Source organism: Pelophylax lessonae, assembly GCF_965119305.1.
Source record: "Pelophylax lessonae genome assembly, chromosome: 2".
NCBI classification, from domain to species: domain Eukaryota; kingdom Metazoa; phylum Chordata; class Amphibia; order Anura; family Ranidae; genus Pelophylax; species Pelophylax lessonae.
In genome coordinates, this window is record NC_138769.1 from 333,494,114 (window position 1) to 333,513,875 (window position 19,762).

Below are 19,762 nucleotides of genomic sequence, written 5' to 3' on the forward strand. Positions count from 1 at the left end.
ATGACCGATTCTAAAAAAGTAGTTGAACTTGGGAAGGATGATCATTTTAAGATTGTTAATGTGGCCCATTAGGTTTAAGGGTAGAGAGGACCAAGCAAAACTCTTATCCTTCAATTGCTGAAGCCTAGGGGAAAGGTTCTGCGTAAAGAACCTGTCGGTCTTTTGAAATCCTAATGTCCAAGTATTTAAATCATCCACCTACTGAAGTAGGGTGAAACCCATGGAGTCCCAGGCATTAGAGTCTAGATGGAAAAGGATCGATTTGTTCCAAATGATCCTGACTCCGGAATATCGACTAAAATCATCAAAGATGGCAAGGGCGGCCCGCAAGGAGGAATGGGCATCATGAGGGTATAACCAGGTGTCCCTGGGGATATATATATATATATATATATATAAGTATATGTTTGGGGTTTCTAGCAAAAAATACAGATTTTTACATGTAAACAAAAAGTGCCAAAAAAGGTCTGGTCTTAAAGTTGTTAAAATTATGCACAATCTCAAGGCACCATATTTTAAAATGTAAAAAACTAAACTAATAGTTTTACATGGCATCATTTAAAACGGAAGGTTGTAATGGTGCACAATGAAAACCTGTGGCTTTGTTTAACTAAAAGGCAGGCATGATCAACCCACTGGCTTGTATACAATTTTTAGCCATTTTGCCAAGGCACCCTGGTTGAAAAAGGCTCGTCCAATCAATTAGTGTCACACCAAGATTCTCCTGTATGTAGGAACAGTGTCATCACTGCAGAGTGGAAATCACAAAGAGATTTAGCAAAATAGCTAAAAATGAAATGGGCAGCACATGTACATTTGGACTAAAATGAGGTCTGTGAAATTTGGGAGGATGCCTAATGTGTATAGTGCCAAAGTGTGTGTGTTTTTTTTTTTTTTTTTTTTTTTATCCAGCTGCATTTTCCCAGTGCAACTTGGAACATCTAAGTGAAAGATATAACACCAACATGTCAGGAAAAAAATAAATCCAAAGCCAAATCACTGAGTTGGAAAAAGGATCACCCCCTCCTAAAAATGGCTTGTAAACCAAATCAGGTGTAGCTAATCCCCTTTTTAATGGCGCACACAGCCATTTGACTTTCAACTGTGATCAGCTGTGGTAATTTTGGTTCGCTCAGCATGAAAAGAACTTTCCTGGGAGAATTTCTGTCCCTGATAGTGCAACTTAAGCAAAAAATTCAACTATGGGTGGCAAGGCATTTTCACTGGGATCCCTGGGATAAAGTTGTAGACAAGCACAAGTCAGCAGATGGATACAAAAAAAAATTCAAAGGCTTTATTAACGCCTAGAAGCACAGTGAAGTCTGATATTAGGAAGTGGACGGTATTTGGTGTGATGTGTTGTGGAAATCCAATACAGCTCACTATCCAAATAACACAATTCTTACAGTAAAAATGAAGGTAGTAATATCCTGTTATGGGGATGTTTTTCTGCAGCAGGGACTGAAGCACTTGTCCAGATAGAAAGAAAAATGGATGGGGCAAAATACCGTCACATTCTTGAGAAAAGTCTGCTGCGCTCTGCCAGAATGTTGTCCAATGGAAAGGTTTACCTTCCAACAGGACAATGACCTAAAGCACACAAAACAAATGACCACACAGTGGTTGAAGGAGAAAAAGGTTGAATGTCCTTGCATGGCTTAGTCAGAGCCCAGACTTAAACCACATTAAAAATCAGTGGAATTGCTTGAAGATTGCTGTCCACAAACGCTCACCATCAAATTTAACTTCACATTAGCAGTTCTGCAAATAAGAGTGGGCAAATATTGCAAAGTCTAGATGTGCAAAGTTAGTTGAGACATATCCCAACAGACTAAAGGCTGTAATTAAAGAAAAAGGTGGTTCCAACAAAATACTGACATCAGGGGGTGATCCTTTTTCCAACTCGGTGATTGCTTTTTTATTTTTATTCTTTTTTTATTTTTCTGACATGTTGGTGTTAGATCTTTCACTTGGATGTTATAAGTTGCACTGCGTAAATACAGGTGGATAAAACAAAAACGGTGTCTCTCTTCATTTTAGTCTGCAAAGCAACAAAATGATTATTTTAAAAGGGGTGATTCTTTACTATAACCACTGTATGTGCAAGTCTCTTATGCATGTGCATTGTATTTGGTTTGGTTTGGTTTGTTTAAATATTCCATGTCTCCTAGAATGGAAAGTTGTCACTAGAATAGTTTTGAGGAAAGGCTGGAACACTAAGCATTTTTGCTGAAATTCGAGGGCCTGGTCACATCCCCATTTACCCTAATTTTGTTTTTTGCTGTGTTTTACCTGTTGCTCATTTCTAATTAAAAAAAATAGACTCCTAGAAAGATATATAGGACATGGAAATAGCTATAAGATTTATGTTTATGGCATGTGTCTTGAGTAGGTCTTTTAGAGGTCAGGTTTCCTCACCATGCAGTCACTTTTCCAGTGTATCTCCCATCTATACCTGTTGAAATTGCTCCATAAAAGATATGTGGACCACATATCAAACTTGTAAACCCTTATGATTGTGGGTTGTTGAATGCACATTGTGTTCGATAAGCTCTTCGATTATTAGATATTTATTACTCAAATAATAATTCTATTTTCCTTTTTAATTAGATGGGTAAATGTGAAAGTTGCAAACGACAATGCAAGCTGAACGAATCACTTAAGTGGAGAGGGGAGATGAAGCACTTTTGTAACCTAATGTGTTTAGTGGTGTTCTGCAGTCAGCAGAGTACAGGAGAAGCATCTCCAGTCAACAATACAGGTTTGTTAATGCAGCATTGTAATGCCTATGCTCACAACTAGGCTTTAACTGTATGGATTTGTGATAAAAAGAAAGTAACTACATTGAACTTTTTCCAGCAAACCTTGATATTGGGTAAACCGTAAAAAGGTATCCTAAACCTCATTTTATATGATGGTATTTTAGTTAAAAGTTGCTACCTCTTTGGTAAATCTTTCACTACCTGAGAGAGTGTGTGTGTGTGTGTTTGTGTACAGCACATATAATTGGATGCTCTGGAAAGTCACTGTGTAAGAAACATAAACTCATGCAGTCATCTGCTACAACTGGCATTAAAGAGGAAGTAAGCCTGCTGAAAAAAAGTGAAACAAAAACATGTAAAGACAAAGGCATAATGAGCTAGTACGCATGGCATACTAGCTCATTATGAAGTACTTACCTAAAAACGAAGCCCCCGCAGTGCCAACAGGACGGCCGACATGTTCGGCCGTCCTGCTTCCTGGATCGTGTCCTCCAGCCAGCTGATTGGCCGGAGGCGCGATTACATCACGGCACGGGTGGCCGTTCCTTCAGAGCACATGCGCCTATGATGTCATCGGCTGCATGGACTGTAAATATCTCCTAAACAGTGCATGTTTAGGAGATATTTATAGCACCTATAGGTAAGCCTTAATATAGGCTTACCTATAGGTAAATGTCAACAAAGTGGGTTTACAACCACTTTAAAGTGTCATTAAACCCAAACATTTTGTTTGTGTATATTTCTTTAAAAAATCATTAAATACTTAAGTGCAAAAGCTATCCATCATGAAACTTTCCTTATAAGTAAATACCTGGTTGAGATGCCAATCATGCAGAGACCATCATTTATAGGAGCTGCAGGAAGCGAGAGAGAGAGAGGATAGGCAAGAACAGCTAGCTCAGGGGCAGACACAGATGGCTTAGGGGTGAGTTTCAGTCTCCTCTTCTTCTCCTCCTGCAGCAAACTTAACTTACTATCTGCTTTGCTCTGACCCCTTGTCTCAAAGTGGTGGTGCAGAGCAAGTACACTGTATCACATGACCATGATTAATAGGAGAAAAAGGTATTTAGTTTAATGTGAGCTAAACGCTGTTGCTTCAGTTGTTAGATTTCCTAATGCACTTCTTTAAAACATTTGTAACCCCAAAAATGAAAAACCTATATATGCTTTCTATTATGCCTACTCTTTAGTGAGTGTTGTTTGTAACTTTTTTTTTTTTTTTTTATTGAGCAGGTTGCTGAAAAGTACCTGCTCATTCTGACAGTTCCCTGAGTTCCTGTTTTAAACTGACCACGTTAGCCATGATGGCAGTGGTCCCTCCTAGCGTGGTCAATTTATGTCCCTTGTGTGCCTGCTAGGAAACAGAGGGGCCGAACCAATGCTCCTCATCCTCGATCTGCTGGAGTATGTAGTGCCATGCCCCCTCCCAGCCCAGCTCTGCTCTGCTCATAGACTCACTGCCTAAACTACAGTGCATACACTGGAATGTTTTTCTCCTGTGACTGACCTGTCAAGAAACAGTTGTAAAGTGTAGAAAGTTTGTTTATACTGTGTGTGAGAGCAGCTGCGGTGTAATTAGGGCACTAAGTAAACTGCAGGGGTTGAAAAAAAATCTGGATTGCAGGTTGGTTGGAGATGAGGGAGGGCTACAGATTTATCAGAATTCAGTATAGGTTGGGGCACTGTGTGGTGAAATTCGGCTGCAGGACAGGAGAGCGAAGCGCTGACTAGCAAGTGATTGCAGATAGGGGAAGAGCTACATGCCGTGTAAATCAGGAATAAAGACATGAGACTGCTACACAGACAGACATGGAATGTGTGTGACATCAGTCACTGCCTGCGCACTTACTAGTGGGAGACACCCCTCTAGTGGGAGAGAGAACTGAAGGAAGAATGTGCAGTCAAGTGATCACAGGATAAAACCTCATAAAAAGGTACAAAACTTATCTTTTATACTGCTGCATTTAAATATAGTTTTCACATGTCATTTACTATATTAAAATGTACTGGGGTTGTACAGAGTTTACATGTCCTTTTTAAATGGGTTTAGTGGCACTTTAAAAAGCCTTCAGGCCAAAATGCTCTCACAGCATATTTTATCAGATACAATCTGCTTTGTGGCTCTTTCCTTGGAATTTATTAAAGCGGTAGTAAACTCTAATAACAAAAAAAAAACCCTGCAAGACAAAGGCATAATGAGCTAGTATGCATCGCATACTAGCTCATTATGAATTACTTGCCTTAGAACGAAGCCCCGACGCGGACCCCCGGACAACGCTGTGGGAGCGGACATGATGCCACGGCGTCTCTTCTGGGTTCCGGCGTTCCTCCGGCGCTGTGAGTGGCAGGAGCTGCGATGATGTCACTCCCGCGCATGCGCGCGGGAGTAATTTTCCGGCAATTCCCGGCTAGGAACTCTGAAGGTCCGCCGGACCTTTAGAGCGCATGCGCCGCACTAGTCAGCGGCTGCATGCAGTGGTAATATCTCCTAAACCGTGCAGGTTTAGGAGATATTAATTGTACCTAAAGGTAAGCCTTATTATAGGCTTACCTGTTGTTAAAAGTTAAAAAAAAGCGGTATACTACCGCTTTAAAGTCACACCAGTGTTCAACAATTAAAGGTGGTGTAGCCAAAACTGTTTTTTTGTTTTTGTTTTTTTTGTTTTGTTCGTTGACCAAATGCAGTCATGCTGTATCATAGCAGCACCCTGTGGTGATCTGCTCTTAAAACCATGCTTCTCTGGTAGCATACCTGTGACCCAAATTGACAATAACAGAAGATTACTGGATAAATCGCCAATGCTTTACATGTCTTTATGCTCTTGGAGGGTGTGCTGTGCTTTTTCTGTGGGCTGTGTAGAGCACCCTCTTTCCTCTACTCGGATAAGCTCAACAGAGGCGAGAGAGGTTGCCTTTCTTTTCATCACTTCTGTGAGGTGGATTTCGGAGTTGGTGGCCTCAACCTGTAAAGAACCCCTTCTTGTGGTTCACAAGTTCAAGGTTGTTTTGAGGCCAGGAAATGTACAGCCGTGGCCAAAAGTTTTGAGAATGACACAAATATTAATTTCTCTTACGTCCTCCGACAGTCGCCGCCTCCTCTAAGTCATCACTGTTGGGTATTGACTTCCCATCCGCAGGAGTAGCTAGGCATATAGACTTAGTCCAAAGACAAAAGACATTAGCATATACACACCCATATGGGGGCTGTCCCATCTGGTCAATACCCCCCCCCCTGCATCACCACTCCCAACTCAGTTTTAATCTGCCTAGCGTCAGGAGTAATCAGGCTTCCCTGTGCTGGGGCTTAAGTCTCAGCCTTCCTAACCTTTTATTTGATTTTCTTTGAAAATGTCAGTTTTTTCTTACTTTACTAGCTGTTTATTTTGTTAGCTTCTAGTGTTAGTCTTCTCTTCGGATGAAGATGGATCATGCGGTGCTGGGATTCGGACTGACCGCCCTGGTTCTCCAGAGCAAAAGGGTCAGATGGACCCCCAGCCCTCCATCGAGCGTTCAGCTATGGTTCGCCCTGGCATTACGAACGACCCATCCCTGTTCGCTGCAGGGATGCAGCCGTGAGGTGGCTCCCTCACAGGACAAATCTGCGGTGCTGCAGTGTCATGTCCCTGGCTCACGGCACTCCCTGTCAGGTGAGGACAGCGGTTTTCCGTGCATAGAGGCTTCCCACGCCATCTGGTACAGGTAAGTACTTCTGTGTGGGGCCTCTGTCTTGGGTGGCAGTCTGTGTTGCTGTGTGTCCCCCATGTCTGTGCCTGTGTGACTCCCTGATGCGGTCCCTGCGGGGATCGCTTGTGCAGTTTCTGTATGTGTGGGGGTCACCTTCCCTGTGTCACTTCGGTGCATTGTTGGGGGTGCAGACGTTGTGTGGCGACCGCAGCGGAGTGAACTCGCGCAGTCCGCCATCTTTGATTTGGGCAGGCATGGTAAGCCCCTCTGTGGGCGATACTGCATGCTGTTTTGGCGCCATCCGCCGCCACTTTTGTGGGTGTAGAACGATCGGTCCGACCGCATGTTCGGCGGCCATTTTCGTGAAGCCTCCAATACAATCCTATGGGGCAGCCATTTTCCCTAAGTCTGAAAGTCTTTAAGTTCAGCCTACTTCAGCAGCACTTCCTTTCCATATGCAGCAGGACATCGGTGGCAACACTCTGTGGGCTCTGCAGGTTATCGCTCTCAATATTCTTCTGTATTATCGCTTCTGCCCCAGTTTTCTCTTCTCCTTTTGGGGGTCTTTGTCACTGTAGCTGTAGTGGTGGGCTGCGCATTCCGCAGCGATCTAAAAGGGGCAGTACACATTTATTGCACTTTTTTTCTGTGAACTTTGAGCAATGGATTCTCAGGAAAGCAAGTTCCCCCCAGCCTTAGTGGGGGTCCCCAGTTCTCCTGTGGCCCCGCTGCGACCCGATTTGGCTGCTGTTTTGGCGACTTTGGTGTCTAATATGGAAATGCTGATGTCTGAACGTGCTGCAAAAAAGAGGCCCAGATTGTCTCTCTCTTCTGATTCAGATGGGGATATGGCTGCTGCTGCGAGCGTGCCCTTTTCAGGGTCCCGCTCATCCCTGGACCCCCCGGGGTCTGAGGGGGAGGCTGAGATGGAGGGGGTTGATACCTCCTCCCCAGGGTCACCTGAAGAACGGGCGACCATGGGCGAGTTAATTGTTTCTGTTAAGGAAACCTTGCATTTAGAGGATGAGCCCTGTCCTCCGGGCGTTGTGTCCTCATTTGGGACGCACAGGACCCGCAAGTCTGAGCAGGTTTTCCCCTGCCCAGCTGAGTTTCATTACACTGTTAATGAAATGTGGCGCACGTTAAAACGTCCATTCCTGGTACCTAGTCGGTTCAACTTGCTTTATCCTTTTGCGCCGGCTACGGAATCACGATGGTGTGTGCCTCCACAGGTAGATCACACTGTGGCCGTGTTAAACAAGGCTACCTTGGTTCCTACTGAGGATACCCCGGTTTTCCGGGATCCCACGGACCGGCGGTTGGAGTCTCTAGCTCGCCATTCCTATACGGTGGCGGGTTCGTTGCTCAAACCCGTTTTCGCGTCCGTTCTGGTGGCTCAGGCCGTGGCTGATTGGACTAAGATGCTTAGGTGCAATCTTGTGTCTGATGGTGTTCCGCCTGCCCGGCTGGAAATGGTGGATCAGATCCACCAAGGAGTCATGTATTTGTGTGATGCAGCCTTGAATGAGGCCCCCTTAGTGGCTCGCCCCTCTAGTGTCGCGGTGCTTAACCGGCGACTGATATGGCTGAAGAGCTGGTCGGCTGACCAGTCCTCACGGAAAACAGTTGCTGATTTTCCCTATGCTGGCTCTCGCCTTTTTTGGGCGAGGCGTCGGACACCCTGGTGAAAGGCGTCACGGGGGGCAAGAGCACTATGCTGCCCCAGAACCCGAGGAACAAGGCTTTTCGGGGCAAGCGGGGTTCTGCGCCTAGATCCAATCAGGGGTCCTTTCGTGCCTTTCGGAACCAATCCAAGGGCAAGCCCTTCAAGGCCCAGGGCAGTCAGAAGAAGCCCTGGGCGGGTAAGCAGAAGTCCGGCAATGCCGGCTCTGCGGGTCAATCCGCCTCTGCCTGAAGGGGCGCCCTCACCCATTTCAGGGGTGGGGGGATGTTTGCGCGGTTTCCTACAACCTTGGCTGCTCCGGATATCGGACAGGTGGGTTCTGGAACTCTTTCGATCGGGATACAAGATCGAATTCCTTTCCCGGCCGGAGGACAGATTCTTTCCCTCCAATCTTCATCTGCTTCCGGGGCGTCTGCAGGACTTGCATCAAGCGGTGCAGGACCTGCTTGCTCAGGGAGTGATTGTCCCGGTGCCTCATCGGGACAGGTTTCGGGGGTTTTATTAGAATCTGTTCACTGTGCCCAGGAAGGAGGGCAAAGTGCGTCCTATTCTGGACCTGAAAGCGCTGAACCGCTTTGTGCGTGTTCGGAAGTTCCGAATGGAGTCTCTCCGTTCGGTGGTGGCCTCCTTCAGTCCAGGGGAATTCCTGGCCTCGATAGATCTAAGAGATGCGTACCTGCACATCCCCATTTTCGAGGGTCATCAGCGGTACCTTCGGTTTGCTATCGCAGAGGGCCACTACCAGTTTGTGGCGTTACCTTTCGGTCTCGCTTCGGCACCAAGGGTTTTTTTACCAAAGTGTTGGTGCCGGGTCTGGGCCTGCTGAGGGCTCAGGGCATTGCGGTCTTGGGTTACCTGGACGATCTACTTCTGAGATCACGTGCCAGCCAGGACTTTGTGTGCGATCTGTCCACCACAATGCAGACGATCCAGGAGTTCGGATGGACCATCAACGTTCAAAAATCGACGTTGTCTCCATCGCTTCGTCTTCCCTACCTGGGAGTGATTCTGGACTCTGCTCAGGCATAGGTGTTCTTGCTGGAGGACAAGCTCCGGACTTTGTGGGACGAGCTCAGGTCCCTCAGGGACAACCCGTCCTCGTCACTCAGGACCTGTATGCGGGGCCTGGGGTTGATGGTATCGGCCTTCGAGGCGATACCCTTTGCTCAGTTTCACACGCGGGCTCTCCAGACAGAGATCCTGGCCAGGTGGGACAGACTGCCTCAGTCCCTGGATCTGTGTGTCTCCTTGAGTCGTCAGACCAGATTGGCTCTTCTGTAGTGGCTCCAGTCCCCGTCGGTGGTGGAAGGCAAGTCCTTCCGTCCGTTGGTATGGACGGTGATTACCACGGATACCAGCCTGTCGGGCTGGGGTGGAGTCCTGGGCAACCTGTCTGCCCAGGGCACTTGGTCGGAGGAGGAGTCCTCCCTCCCGATAAATGTGCTGGAATTGCGAGCGATAAAACTCTGTCTCTTCCAGTGGTCGGACCGTCTCCAGGGCCTACCTGTCCGAGTACAGACAGACAATGCGACCGCGGTGGCTTACATCAACCACCAGGGGGGCACCAGGAGTGCTCGTGCGGCCCAGGAGGTGACCGACATTCTATCGTGGGCCGAGACTCATGTCCCGGCGATCTCAGTAGTTCACATTCCTGGTGTGGAGAATTGGCAGGCCGACTATCTGAGCCGCCAGACCCTGAACCAGGGGGAATGGTCCCTACACCCGGAGGTCTTTCAGATGCTGTGTGCAAGGTGGGGATCCCCAGACGTGGATCTGTTCGCATCCCGGCTAAATCAAAAGGTGGAAAGGTTCTTGGCAAGAACGCGCGATCTGTTGGCGGACGCCTCGGATGCGTTGGTAGCCCCTTGGCATCAGTATCGTCTGATGTATGCCTTTCCTCCGATTCAGTTACTATCCCGGTTCCTCCGCAGATTGGTCTCGGAACCGCACCTGGTGATTCTGCTTTGGGACATCCCAACAGTGATGACTTAGAGGAGGCGGCGACTGTCGGGAGGACGTAAGAAAAAACTGAATTTTTGTAAAATCTTACCTGTAAAATTCCTTTCTCTGAGTCCTCCGACAGTCGCCGCCCCCGCCCCTCTTTTGGGGTTCTTATTACCTACTGCTATGCTACCAAACTGAGTTGGGAGTGGTCACTGCAGGGGGGGTATTGACCAGATGGGACAGCCCCCATGGGTGTGTATATGCTAATGTCTTATGCCTAGCTATCAATACCCAACAGTGATGACTTAGAGGAGGCGGCAACTGTCGGAGGACTCAGAGAAAGGAATTTTACAGGTAAGATTTTACAAAAATTCAGTTTTTCACAATTTGCTGCTTCAGTGTTTTGGACCTTTTTGTCAGATGTTACCATGGTGTACTGTAGTATAATTACTAACATTTCATAGGTGTCAAAGGCTTTTATTGACAATTTACATTAAGTTTATTCAGAGTCAATACTTGCAGTGTTGACCCTTCTTTTTTTCAAGACCTCTGTAATTCGCCCTGGCATGCTGTCAATCAATTTCTGGGCCATATCCTGACTGATGGCAGCCCATATTTACATAATCAATGCTTGGAGTTTGTCAGAATTTGTGGGGGGTTTTTTTTTTTTTTTTGCTTACTCACCTCTTAAGGATTGGCCACAAGTTCTCAATGGGATTAAAGTCAGGAGTTTCCTGACCATGGACCCAAAATTTCCATGTTTTGTAGCCCAAGCCACTTCGTTACCACTTTTTCCTTATGGCAAGGTGCTTCATCGTGCTGGAAAAGGCATTGTTCGTCAGCAAACTGTTTTAGGATGGTTGGGAGAAGTTGCTCTCAGAGGATGTTTTTGTTCCATTCTTTATTCATGGCTGTGTTCTTAGGCAAAATTTGTGAATGAGCCCACTACCTTGGCTGAAAAGCAGCCCCACACACAATTGGTCTCAGGATGCTCTACTGTTGGCATGACACAGGACTGATGGTAGCGCTCACCTTTTCTTCTCTGGACAAGGTTTTTCTTGGATGCTCCAAACAATCGGGAAGGGGATTCATCCGAGAATATGACTTTACCCCAGTCCTCAGCAGTCCAATCCCTGTACGTTTTGCAGAATATCTGTCTGTCCCTGATGTTTTTCCTGGAGAGAAGTGGCTTCTTTGCTGCCCTTCTTGACACCAGGCCATCCTCCAAAAGCACTCACACCTGCCTGCTGCCATTCCTTGAGCAAGCTCTGCACTGGTGGTGACCCGATCCTGCAGCTGAATTAACTGTAGGAAACGGTCCTGGTGCTCGCTGGACTTTCTTGGGCTTCCTGAAGCCTTCTTCACAAATGCAGTGGAAATGTTTTTTATAGGATTAAGTTCATTTTCATTGCAAAGAGGGACTTTGCAATTAATTGCAATTCATCTGATCACTCTTCATAACATTCTGGAGTATATGAAAATTGCCATCATAAAAACTGAGGCAGCAGACTTTGCGAAAATGAAGTATATTTGTGTCAGTTTCAAAACTTTTGCCCATGGCTGTACAGCCTGCTTTTCATTAAATATTGCTAAGTGAATTTAACAACTTGCCATTCAGGCTTATGACTTAAAGGGCAAGGTTCCACCATTCCTGGTCAATACATAATCCACTTGATCAGAAAGTGCTTCTTGGGCTTTTCAGCACCAGGCATCTTTTTCTCAAATTATCAAGGCTGCCATATGGGTTCACTCGAAAGCTGTTTTACTAGAGTGTTGTTCGAGCCTCAGCTGATGCCTGCTTTGGTCTTAGGCTTTTTCAGGCAGCTCTGTTGAGCCACCTCTGTTAACCTGTTATTGCGGGCTTGGTTAGCCTTTGTTTGCTCTATTGCCCACCCTTCAGATGGACTGTGTTTTGAACCTGTATACTCCTCCTGTGTTCTATAATGTGCTATTAAGAAAATAGGATTTCCTAATTATTCTGTACAGCAAACAAAGTAAGTAATAAAATAGTTAAGCTAAGAGTGATTTCCCCACAAGGGAGAAGAAGTCCATCACCTTAGGACCCTAGCAGAAAAACTGTGGGATAGGGTTATAGGGGAGGTGGCTCGGGAGGGTGTATCTTCAAAAGCTTTGCCAGCGTCGAGTCACCTGAAGGTACGATTCTCTAACCTAAGGTCTATGAATACTTTGTGTTCTGTAATTTATGATTTAGAAAAAAAAGGATATCCCAATAACGTAACGAGTTTATTATTTAATTTTCAGATTCTTCCACCCTTCAATTATCTCCTTTTAGTTTCTTAAATCCCACAAATAGATTTGGTGCATCTGGATCAGTACAACCAACCAACCAGTAAAAACTTGGGAGTTGTACCCAAATCCATGCTGTGGGGTAGCCTGTAATGTTGCTTTGGGCACTGGATCCTTCGCAGGCACTCACTTTGGCACTTAGTGCAACATGTTGTAGTCCACTAAAGATTGTTAGCGGTAAGGGCCATGGTCCATTGCTATGGAACCCAAACCCTAAAGATCCCTTCGGGAGTACTCCCACCGTGAGGGGCAAAGTCTGAACTTTCAATACATTCCAGCTTATGAATAGGTAAGACAGGTTTACCCTGTATTTTTGACCATTACAGTAAAAACGGAGTCTGTATTTGGAATGTATTCACTTTTAAAGCGCTATCACTGCTGACAGAGCTTCCATCTTCATCTAGTCTGTCTTCTGTGTTCACGGGCTTCGGCTTTTTGAATGGACGAGCTATGATAATGTCACTCCCACCGGAGTCATGGGGCATGGCACAGAGCTTTGAAGGGACGGTATATGTGTTGATTGAGTGGAAATTTTCCAACAGGGCTGTTGTATAGAAGTCGATCTGTAGATCGACTTCTCTGTAACCACCCTGCCCATAGATCGAAATTTAGCCGGTTCAGCAGGAATCAGTTTTGTTCCATGTGTGGCGAGCTTTATTCAATCCACCTCAAGCCTCCATGATAATGGAGGAGAATTGACAGTCCTCTTAAAAGCAAAGCAATATTTTCCAGCTTAGTTTCTCAGCAGAAAAGAACTGAGACAGGAGGAATGGTCACTACACCAGGAAGACTTCAGTCAGATTGCAGCCAGATGGGGTGTCCCAGAGGTGGACATTTTCACCTCCAAAGAATACCACAAAAACTGGCAGCGTTTTCATTCCCATGGAATTTAAAAATGGCTTACACCTCCCACCAGTTTGCCTTGTTCTGGGAGTAACACCAAAGAATATTGTAGACAAGGCCAACAAAAATTTTGGTAGCCCCTTTTTGGCAAAAAAAGATCTTGGTTTGTAAGTGTACACATACGGAGTATAGCACCCTCATGGGCACTACTGCCCAAAACCGACCACCTACAACAGGGCCCGATTGGTGCATCCCCAAGTACAATGTCTGTGTCTTACATCATGGCTTCTGAAAGGGAAGTCCTAAAGAAAATTCAACAAAGTTGTGTCTACTGTTGGCTAGCAGAAAATAACCAATACAGTCACTTTATAGGAAGATTTGGAAAAACTGTTCCCACTGCTAATTTTAAGTGGTAACAAGCATCCTCTGGTCATTCCTTCAGTCCCAGATTTCTTGCAGGATAGAGCTGACAAAAGCTTGATACATAACACCTTAACAGAACAAATAGCAAGTGTTGTGCAGCTTTCTGGAAGTCATATTGACAGGATAACCTCTCAAGAGATTCCACCTGTCTTCTACAGGAACCTGATGGCCCCTACTTGGGACTACTCAACAATTTAGATGTTTCCTGCAGGCACATAACAAAGAATGTTCAGAGAAGAGACTAACTTTGAAAACTGTTCTGCTGGTGACTAGTATCTTCTAAAAGAGAGAAAAATACACTCCCTCTATATCCGAACCCTACTGCTTGATTCTACCATATAAAAGCATTCTGAAACCTGTTCCTTGCTATAAGTAGCCTCACATTTTCACAGAATGCAAGAGGTTACAATTCCATAATTTTTCACCAGTCCATTTAATGCAAAACTTCAGAAGATTCCTTATAGCGTACTTTGTGCTTGCTTATTCCTGCAGGAAATCCAACAGCATCTTTCTGCTCCTTTCAGGTCTTCTAAAAGGAGCAGAAGCAATCAAAATTGCAATAACAAAGTTGATCACCATTGTAATATCTTACCAGGCTCAGCTACTTAGCCTGCTAGAAGGCATTGCAGCATGCTCTGCAAACACTTTGGCCTCATCATGGTTAGATCTTTATTTAGCTTTAAAAGGTCTATCTTCTGTCTGGACAGGCTGCTGTTCCACCCAAAGCAGGTATTTATAGCTTGTTCTTTGATATACTATCCTGGAACATTACTGGAGAAAACAGAGTAAGTTAACTGGTAAGTTGATTTCACAGAATCTTCCAGGACAGCATGGGCTCGCTCCCAGTACTATGTTATCTTTTCAGTCTGTTACCTTAGTTTCTTGCATAGTACTGAGGTCACTAGGTGTCTGTGCCCTTTTATAGATGATGTGTTTCCTGTTTCAGACAGGGGGGGGAGCCTCTCTCTCATATGCTGACCTTGAAGATTCTTAGAATTTAGGTTACCTAGTAATTATTTTATTAATGTTTTGATGTTTCTTAGTTTATTGCTACAATAGATATTTGACCATTTAAGAAAATAAGTATTGTCAGTGTTAATTTTGTGGAATACTTTTGTAAGCCTATGCTTTTATTGCAGCATCCAATGCCCCTATGGTTCAACCAGTCCCAGCTTCCCCAGGCTCCTCTGGGGCTAAGGATTCCACTCCAGTCATTGCCAATGTGGTGTCACTCGCAAGCACCCCTGCTGCACAGCCTACTGCAAACTCTACCAATGTCCTACAAGGTAAGTTGCAAATAATTACAAAATAACACTATACAGTTCTTCAGTCAAATTGTTTGAATAAGGCCTTATTCACACTGGCACTGTCATGTGTTTTATTTGCATATAGAGTACATTCTAAATGCATGATTTTTTCAATGGTGCCATTCACACTGAACATTTCTTTGCGTTTCAAAAAAATTGAATTTTGTGGTGTTGATTTACTAAAACTGGAGTGCAAAATCTTGTGCAGCTTTGCATAGAAACCAATCAGTTTCTAGGAATTTTTTTTTTTTCAAAGCTTAATTGAACAAGCTTAAGGCCCCTTTCACACAGGCGGACCGTTCAGATCCGCCTGTCCGTTTTTTTGGCGGATCTGAACGGTCCCTCCATTCATTCCTATGGGGCATCGGATGGCAGCGGAGACATGTCCGCTGACATCCGATCCGATCCGTCAAATCTGGACGGATGGAAACCCTATTTTTCATCTGTCCAGTGGATCGGATAAGAACGAACCGACGGTCCGTTCCCATCCGATTTCCCCCATAGAGATGCATGGGGCTCTGACAGCTGTGTCTCCTCACACAGCGTGGAGACACAGCTGTCCTCCTGCTGCTCAGCGGGGGATCGGCGGCTCGATCCCCCGCTGAGAAAAACGGAATCCGTCCGACGGACGGATAGTGTGAAAGGGGCCTAAGTTAGGAGCTGACTGCCTACTATGCACAGCTGCACCAGATTTTACACTCCAGGTTTAGTACATCAACCTGTGTGTCCAGTTTCTGATTAGAAGCTCTTATGACGGGTAAACTTAGCGCAGTAACATCTAAACACAAGCAAGGTATCTGAAAACCATGAAAGTTGTTTATACTTAGATCACTTTTGCATTTAGAAAAGGTAAACACAGGTGTGTAAGGCTGGCCATACATGAGTCAAATTTCCAAAATCAGAAATTTTGTTTGTTTTGTGATTCAATGGTGCCACTGTTGATTTCAAAATTCGACTAAACAAGCCTTCAATTTCACCTCGTAGTGCTACAGAAAATAATTTTCCTGGCTGGGAATTCTTTTCTTTCCAGGAATTTTCTTTTCTTGCACTCGTGCACATTTCTTTTTCAATTATATTTCTTGCATGATTCTCCCATCATTGATTAGAAAATTGTTCGTTTTTTTTTTTTTTCAAAAAAATTTCCAACATGCCCGATCACTCAAATATCATGACTGCATGAAAATCGGCTGTTGCTGTGGCCCACTAATGGTGCGAAATTTGAACGAAAATTCTTAGATAAAATTTTCGAAAGAAAATTCTTTCGCAATTCAAACCCATGTATGGCCAGCCTAAGGCTTAATTTCCTCGCCTTTAAAAAAAAACGTATATACAAGTGTTTGTTTTTTAATTACAGATCTGATCACAGCTGCATTGTTTTCAATGGAGCAATTCACAAAGGTGCATAACATGAGTTGCTTTCAGATTGATAACAAAGATTTTCAAAAACCTGCATATTGGAACATTTGATTTACATGCCTTTGCATATCAATGCATTTTTACACGTGTAAATGAAGTTTAAAGGGGAAAAGAAAAAACTCAGTTATGTATGCATACGCATCTTTGTGTCTTAATGCATATAAATGCATCTACTGTATATTCAAGTATGAAACTGGTCATTATGCAGTAACTTTTCTTCTAGAAAACACTTTTTTTTTTTTTTTCCAACCGGACTATGTAACATCCATAACATTTTTATGGTCGTGTGAATAGGGCCTAAGTGGTAGATTAGAATTTCAAGCAGCTGAGTGAAATTTTTCTATAAGCTTTTGGGGGCATTGGGTTAGCAGGCATTTTAAATGTGCTACTAAAGCCCCGTACACACGAGTAGAAATTCGGCCGGGAAATTTCGTCCGACGACCGATCTGCCGATTTTAGGCTTGTTAGTATGGTGCAGGCTATATAATTTTTGTCGACCGTCAAAACACGTCTGATTTTCGTCTCATTAGTACAAATTTCGATGGGGAAAAATCTTATGAGCAAGACTAGCCATGCTCAGAGATGAAAGAACACAAAGAAAGCAATCCAACACATGACATCCCTTCTGAAGTAGAATTCTGTCGTGCGGGAAAATCCGTGTGCAGTCTAGAGCACATTCCAACCAACAGAGACCACTCTGGACAAAAGACGAACGACCGGTCGGCGGAAATTCGTTGTGAGTGTACAAGGCTTAAAGCTCTGCATTGCAGGCAAAAATATCTGACTTGTACTTATTTTTTTGTGGGCGGACGCAGCACGGTATGTTCATTGTGATACACTGCATCTCTTTACCCACTACTGTAGAGTGCATTGGGGTGCTATCTAGAATAAATGGTACCACCATACACTGCTCAAAAAGATATGCTTTGACACATGTTTACCACAACACATTATTTTGAAAAGCTCCTTAACCAGTTCCCTACTGGGCCAATTCTGACATTTCTCACATACATGTAAAAATCTGCATTTTTTTTTGCTAGAAAGTCACTTAGAACCCTCAAACATATATTTTCTGAAAGAGGCCCTAGAGAATAAATTGATGGTGGTTGCAGTTTTTTGTCACGATATTTGCACAGCGGTTTATCACATGCACATGTTCAGGAAAAAACACACTGAATATCATACCATTTTTGGTAAAATGTAAAAGTTGATGTTACGCCGAATAAATGTATACCTAACACGTCACACTAAAATTGCATACGCCCATGGAACGGCGACCAATTACAGTACATTCAATTTTCCATAGGTAATGCTTTGAAAGCTTTCACAGGTTACCAGTTTAAAATTAAACAGGAGCTCTGGCGCTCACATTTGTGGTTCAATCGCCGTTTACATTGTGTGCAAGACCTACATACATGCGTTCATATCACAAGGAATGCCATTATTTTTGCATTATCTAAAGAGGACCTTCACCTGGGTCTGCTAAAGGTAAAAGTCAGCTTCTTCAAATACTATAGCTGCCGATTTTTACAAAACGGGTACTTAGCAGCCCATGGTGTTCAGCACGTTCGCCTAACGCAAAATCTTTGGTTCTGTCTTTATTCCTGTGTCGCGATCTTGGATTTGGTAGCTGGCTGTGATTTCCTGATAAATATCCTCTACACCTAGCTGAGGAATAAGGAAGTGGGAGCAAGTGCTTTATGGAAAAAGCACTCCCTACCAAAAAAAAAAAAAGGTTTTCTATTGTGTTTGGGTGGGGGGAAGAGTCTACCAAAGAAAAGTGAAGGTCCACTTTTTAAGAACACAGGCTTTTATTGGGTGCATGACTTCAATGAATATCTTTTTTTTTTTTTTTTTTTTTTTTTTATTATGGTCTTCGAAAGGGATTAGGCAAAAACAATTAAATATTTCTTATTTGTACACAGGATACAAATGATTTAATAAACATGACTAGTTTGGTTATGCCTACATATTCAGGTGTCTGAATACTTGCCATAAAGGCAAGAATCCCTGCCCATTTGATTTTACACATCCTTTGTGTCAAGAGAGGAGTTCTCTTCATCCAGATCTGAACTGAGAGATCATCTCTCAGGGGTTCTTATTGGTGCAAATGTGGGCACTCTCCTTCCCTCTCTTCCACTTTGAGGGGAGGATGAGACTTTGGTGTAAGTTCTTTGGAAGAGGAAGAAGTGGTAGCTGTTGGGGATCTGGAATTCTCTATAGATGTATCTTCATAGAAGGAACCTGAGGATCCGGTTCTGTCTCAGAAACGAAAGACCAATGTGTGGGCTTCCTGGCAGATGCCGTGTGCACTAACCTTAGGTTACGTCAACGGAAGTGAAAAACAAAAAGGGAGAAGCGCACCAACCATATGTAGAATGTAAAAAACAAATTTAATGGAAAATGTAAATTGCACTCAATGATAAAAATTGAGCTCAGCATTACAGTCAGGCAGGCAACCAGGAAGCCTTGCCCTGGCCACCGCCAAGGGAGCAGAGAAGGAGTGCCGATGATGAAAAGCAGAGCCTGAGTATGGAAGTTGCCTTGCATCGCTGGAGGATGCTTGAGCCCGGACAGGAATACCTTTCAAAGCAATCTTGCTTCTTAAGCAGCTCCCAGTTCACACTCCTTCTCACCTCCCTTGCCAGTAGCCACGGCAAGGTTTCTTGCCCTAGAGGTTGCCTGACTGTCATGCTGAGCTCTATTATTGTGACTGCAATTTAAATTTCCCATTAAATTAATTTTTTACATGCTTCGCGCTATGGTTGTTGCACTTTTCTCTCTCCCTGCTCTTTTTTTGTTTTGCTTTTCAAAGCCACATAGCACCCCCATGCTGGATTGAAACGGCACTTCAAGAGTTAGATCAGCAGTGTATTGTTTAGCACTCTGGGTTACCCGCATTATCTAGCTTTTTAAAAGCCGCTGTATTACATTTTTCTACATTGTTTCACACGGTTTGTTTTTACCTTTTTCATTGTGGCACTGATTTTATTTGTTTATTCAGTACACTATGCAATCATTCTGGTTATCTTCCCAACCGGACCAGTGGGGATGGTTTTCGTTCATGGGGGTTGGTTCACTGTGATTATTTAGGGCATTAATATACTTCATCTTCCTTTTTATATCAAATTAAATCTTAACCTAAAGTCAGTGGTTTTGGAGCCGGGCTTTAAAAAACCCCCAAGTCGCTGCACTTACAAGAAGTGATCTATGCAGGTTGGGCTCATCTCGATAATGGTACTTAAGATACAGATAGGGGTTCGCTTACCAGTACCCCATGGAAAAATAATTCAACAAAAATAGGCTTTCTTAGCTGTTGACACAGCTGTTTGTTTTTTTTAAACAAGACCCTGACAGTCTCTGTGGATGAGGTCTTGGTCTTTAAAGATATC

At 44.2% G+C, this 19,762-nt stretch overlaps 1 protein-coding gene across 2 annotated transcripts in view; it reads left to right on the plus strand.

Moving 5' to 3' along the window:
* ZMYM4 (zinc finger MYM-type containing 4) overlaps positions 1–19,762 on the plus strand; it is a 209,673-nt gene that overhangs the window by 119,209 nt on the left and 70,702 nt on the right. For both annotated transcript variants that reach the window (XM_082244488.1, XM_082244487.1), the window contains exons 14-15: positions 2,611–2,761; positions 14,787–14,933. In XM_082244488.1, the coding sequence (XP_082100614.1) occupies positions 2,611–2,761; positions 14,787–14,933 (298 nt within the window). The remainder of the gene's footprint in view (positions 1–2,610; positions 2,762–14,786; positions 14,934–19,762) is intronic.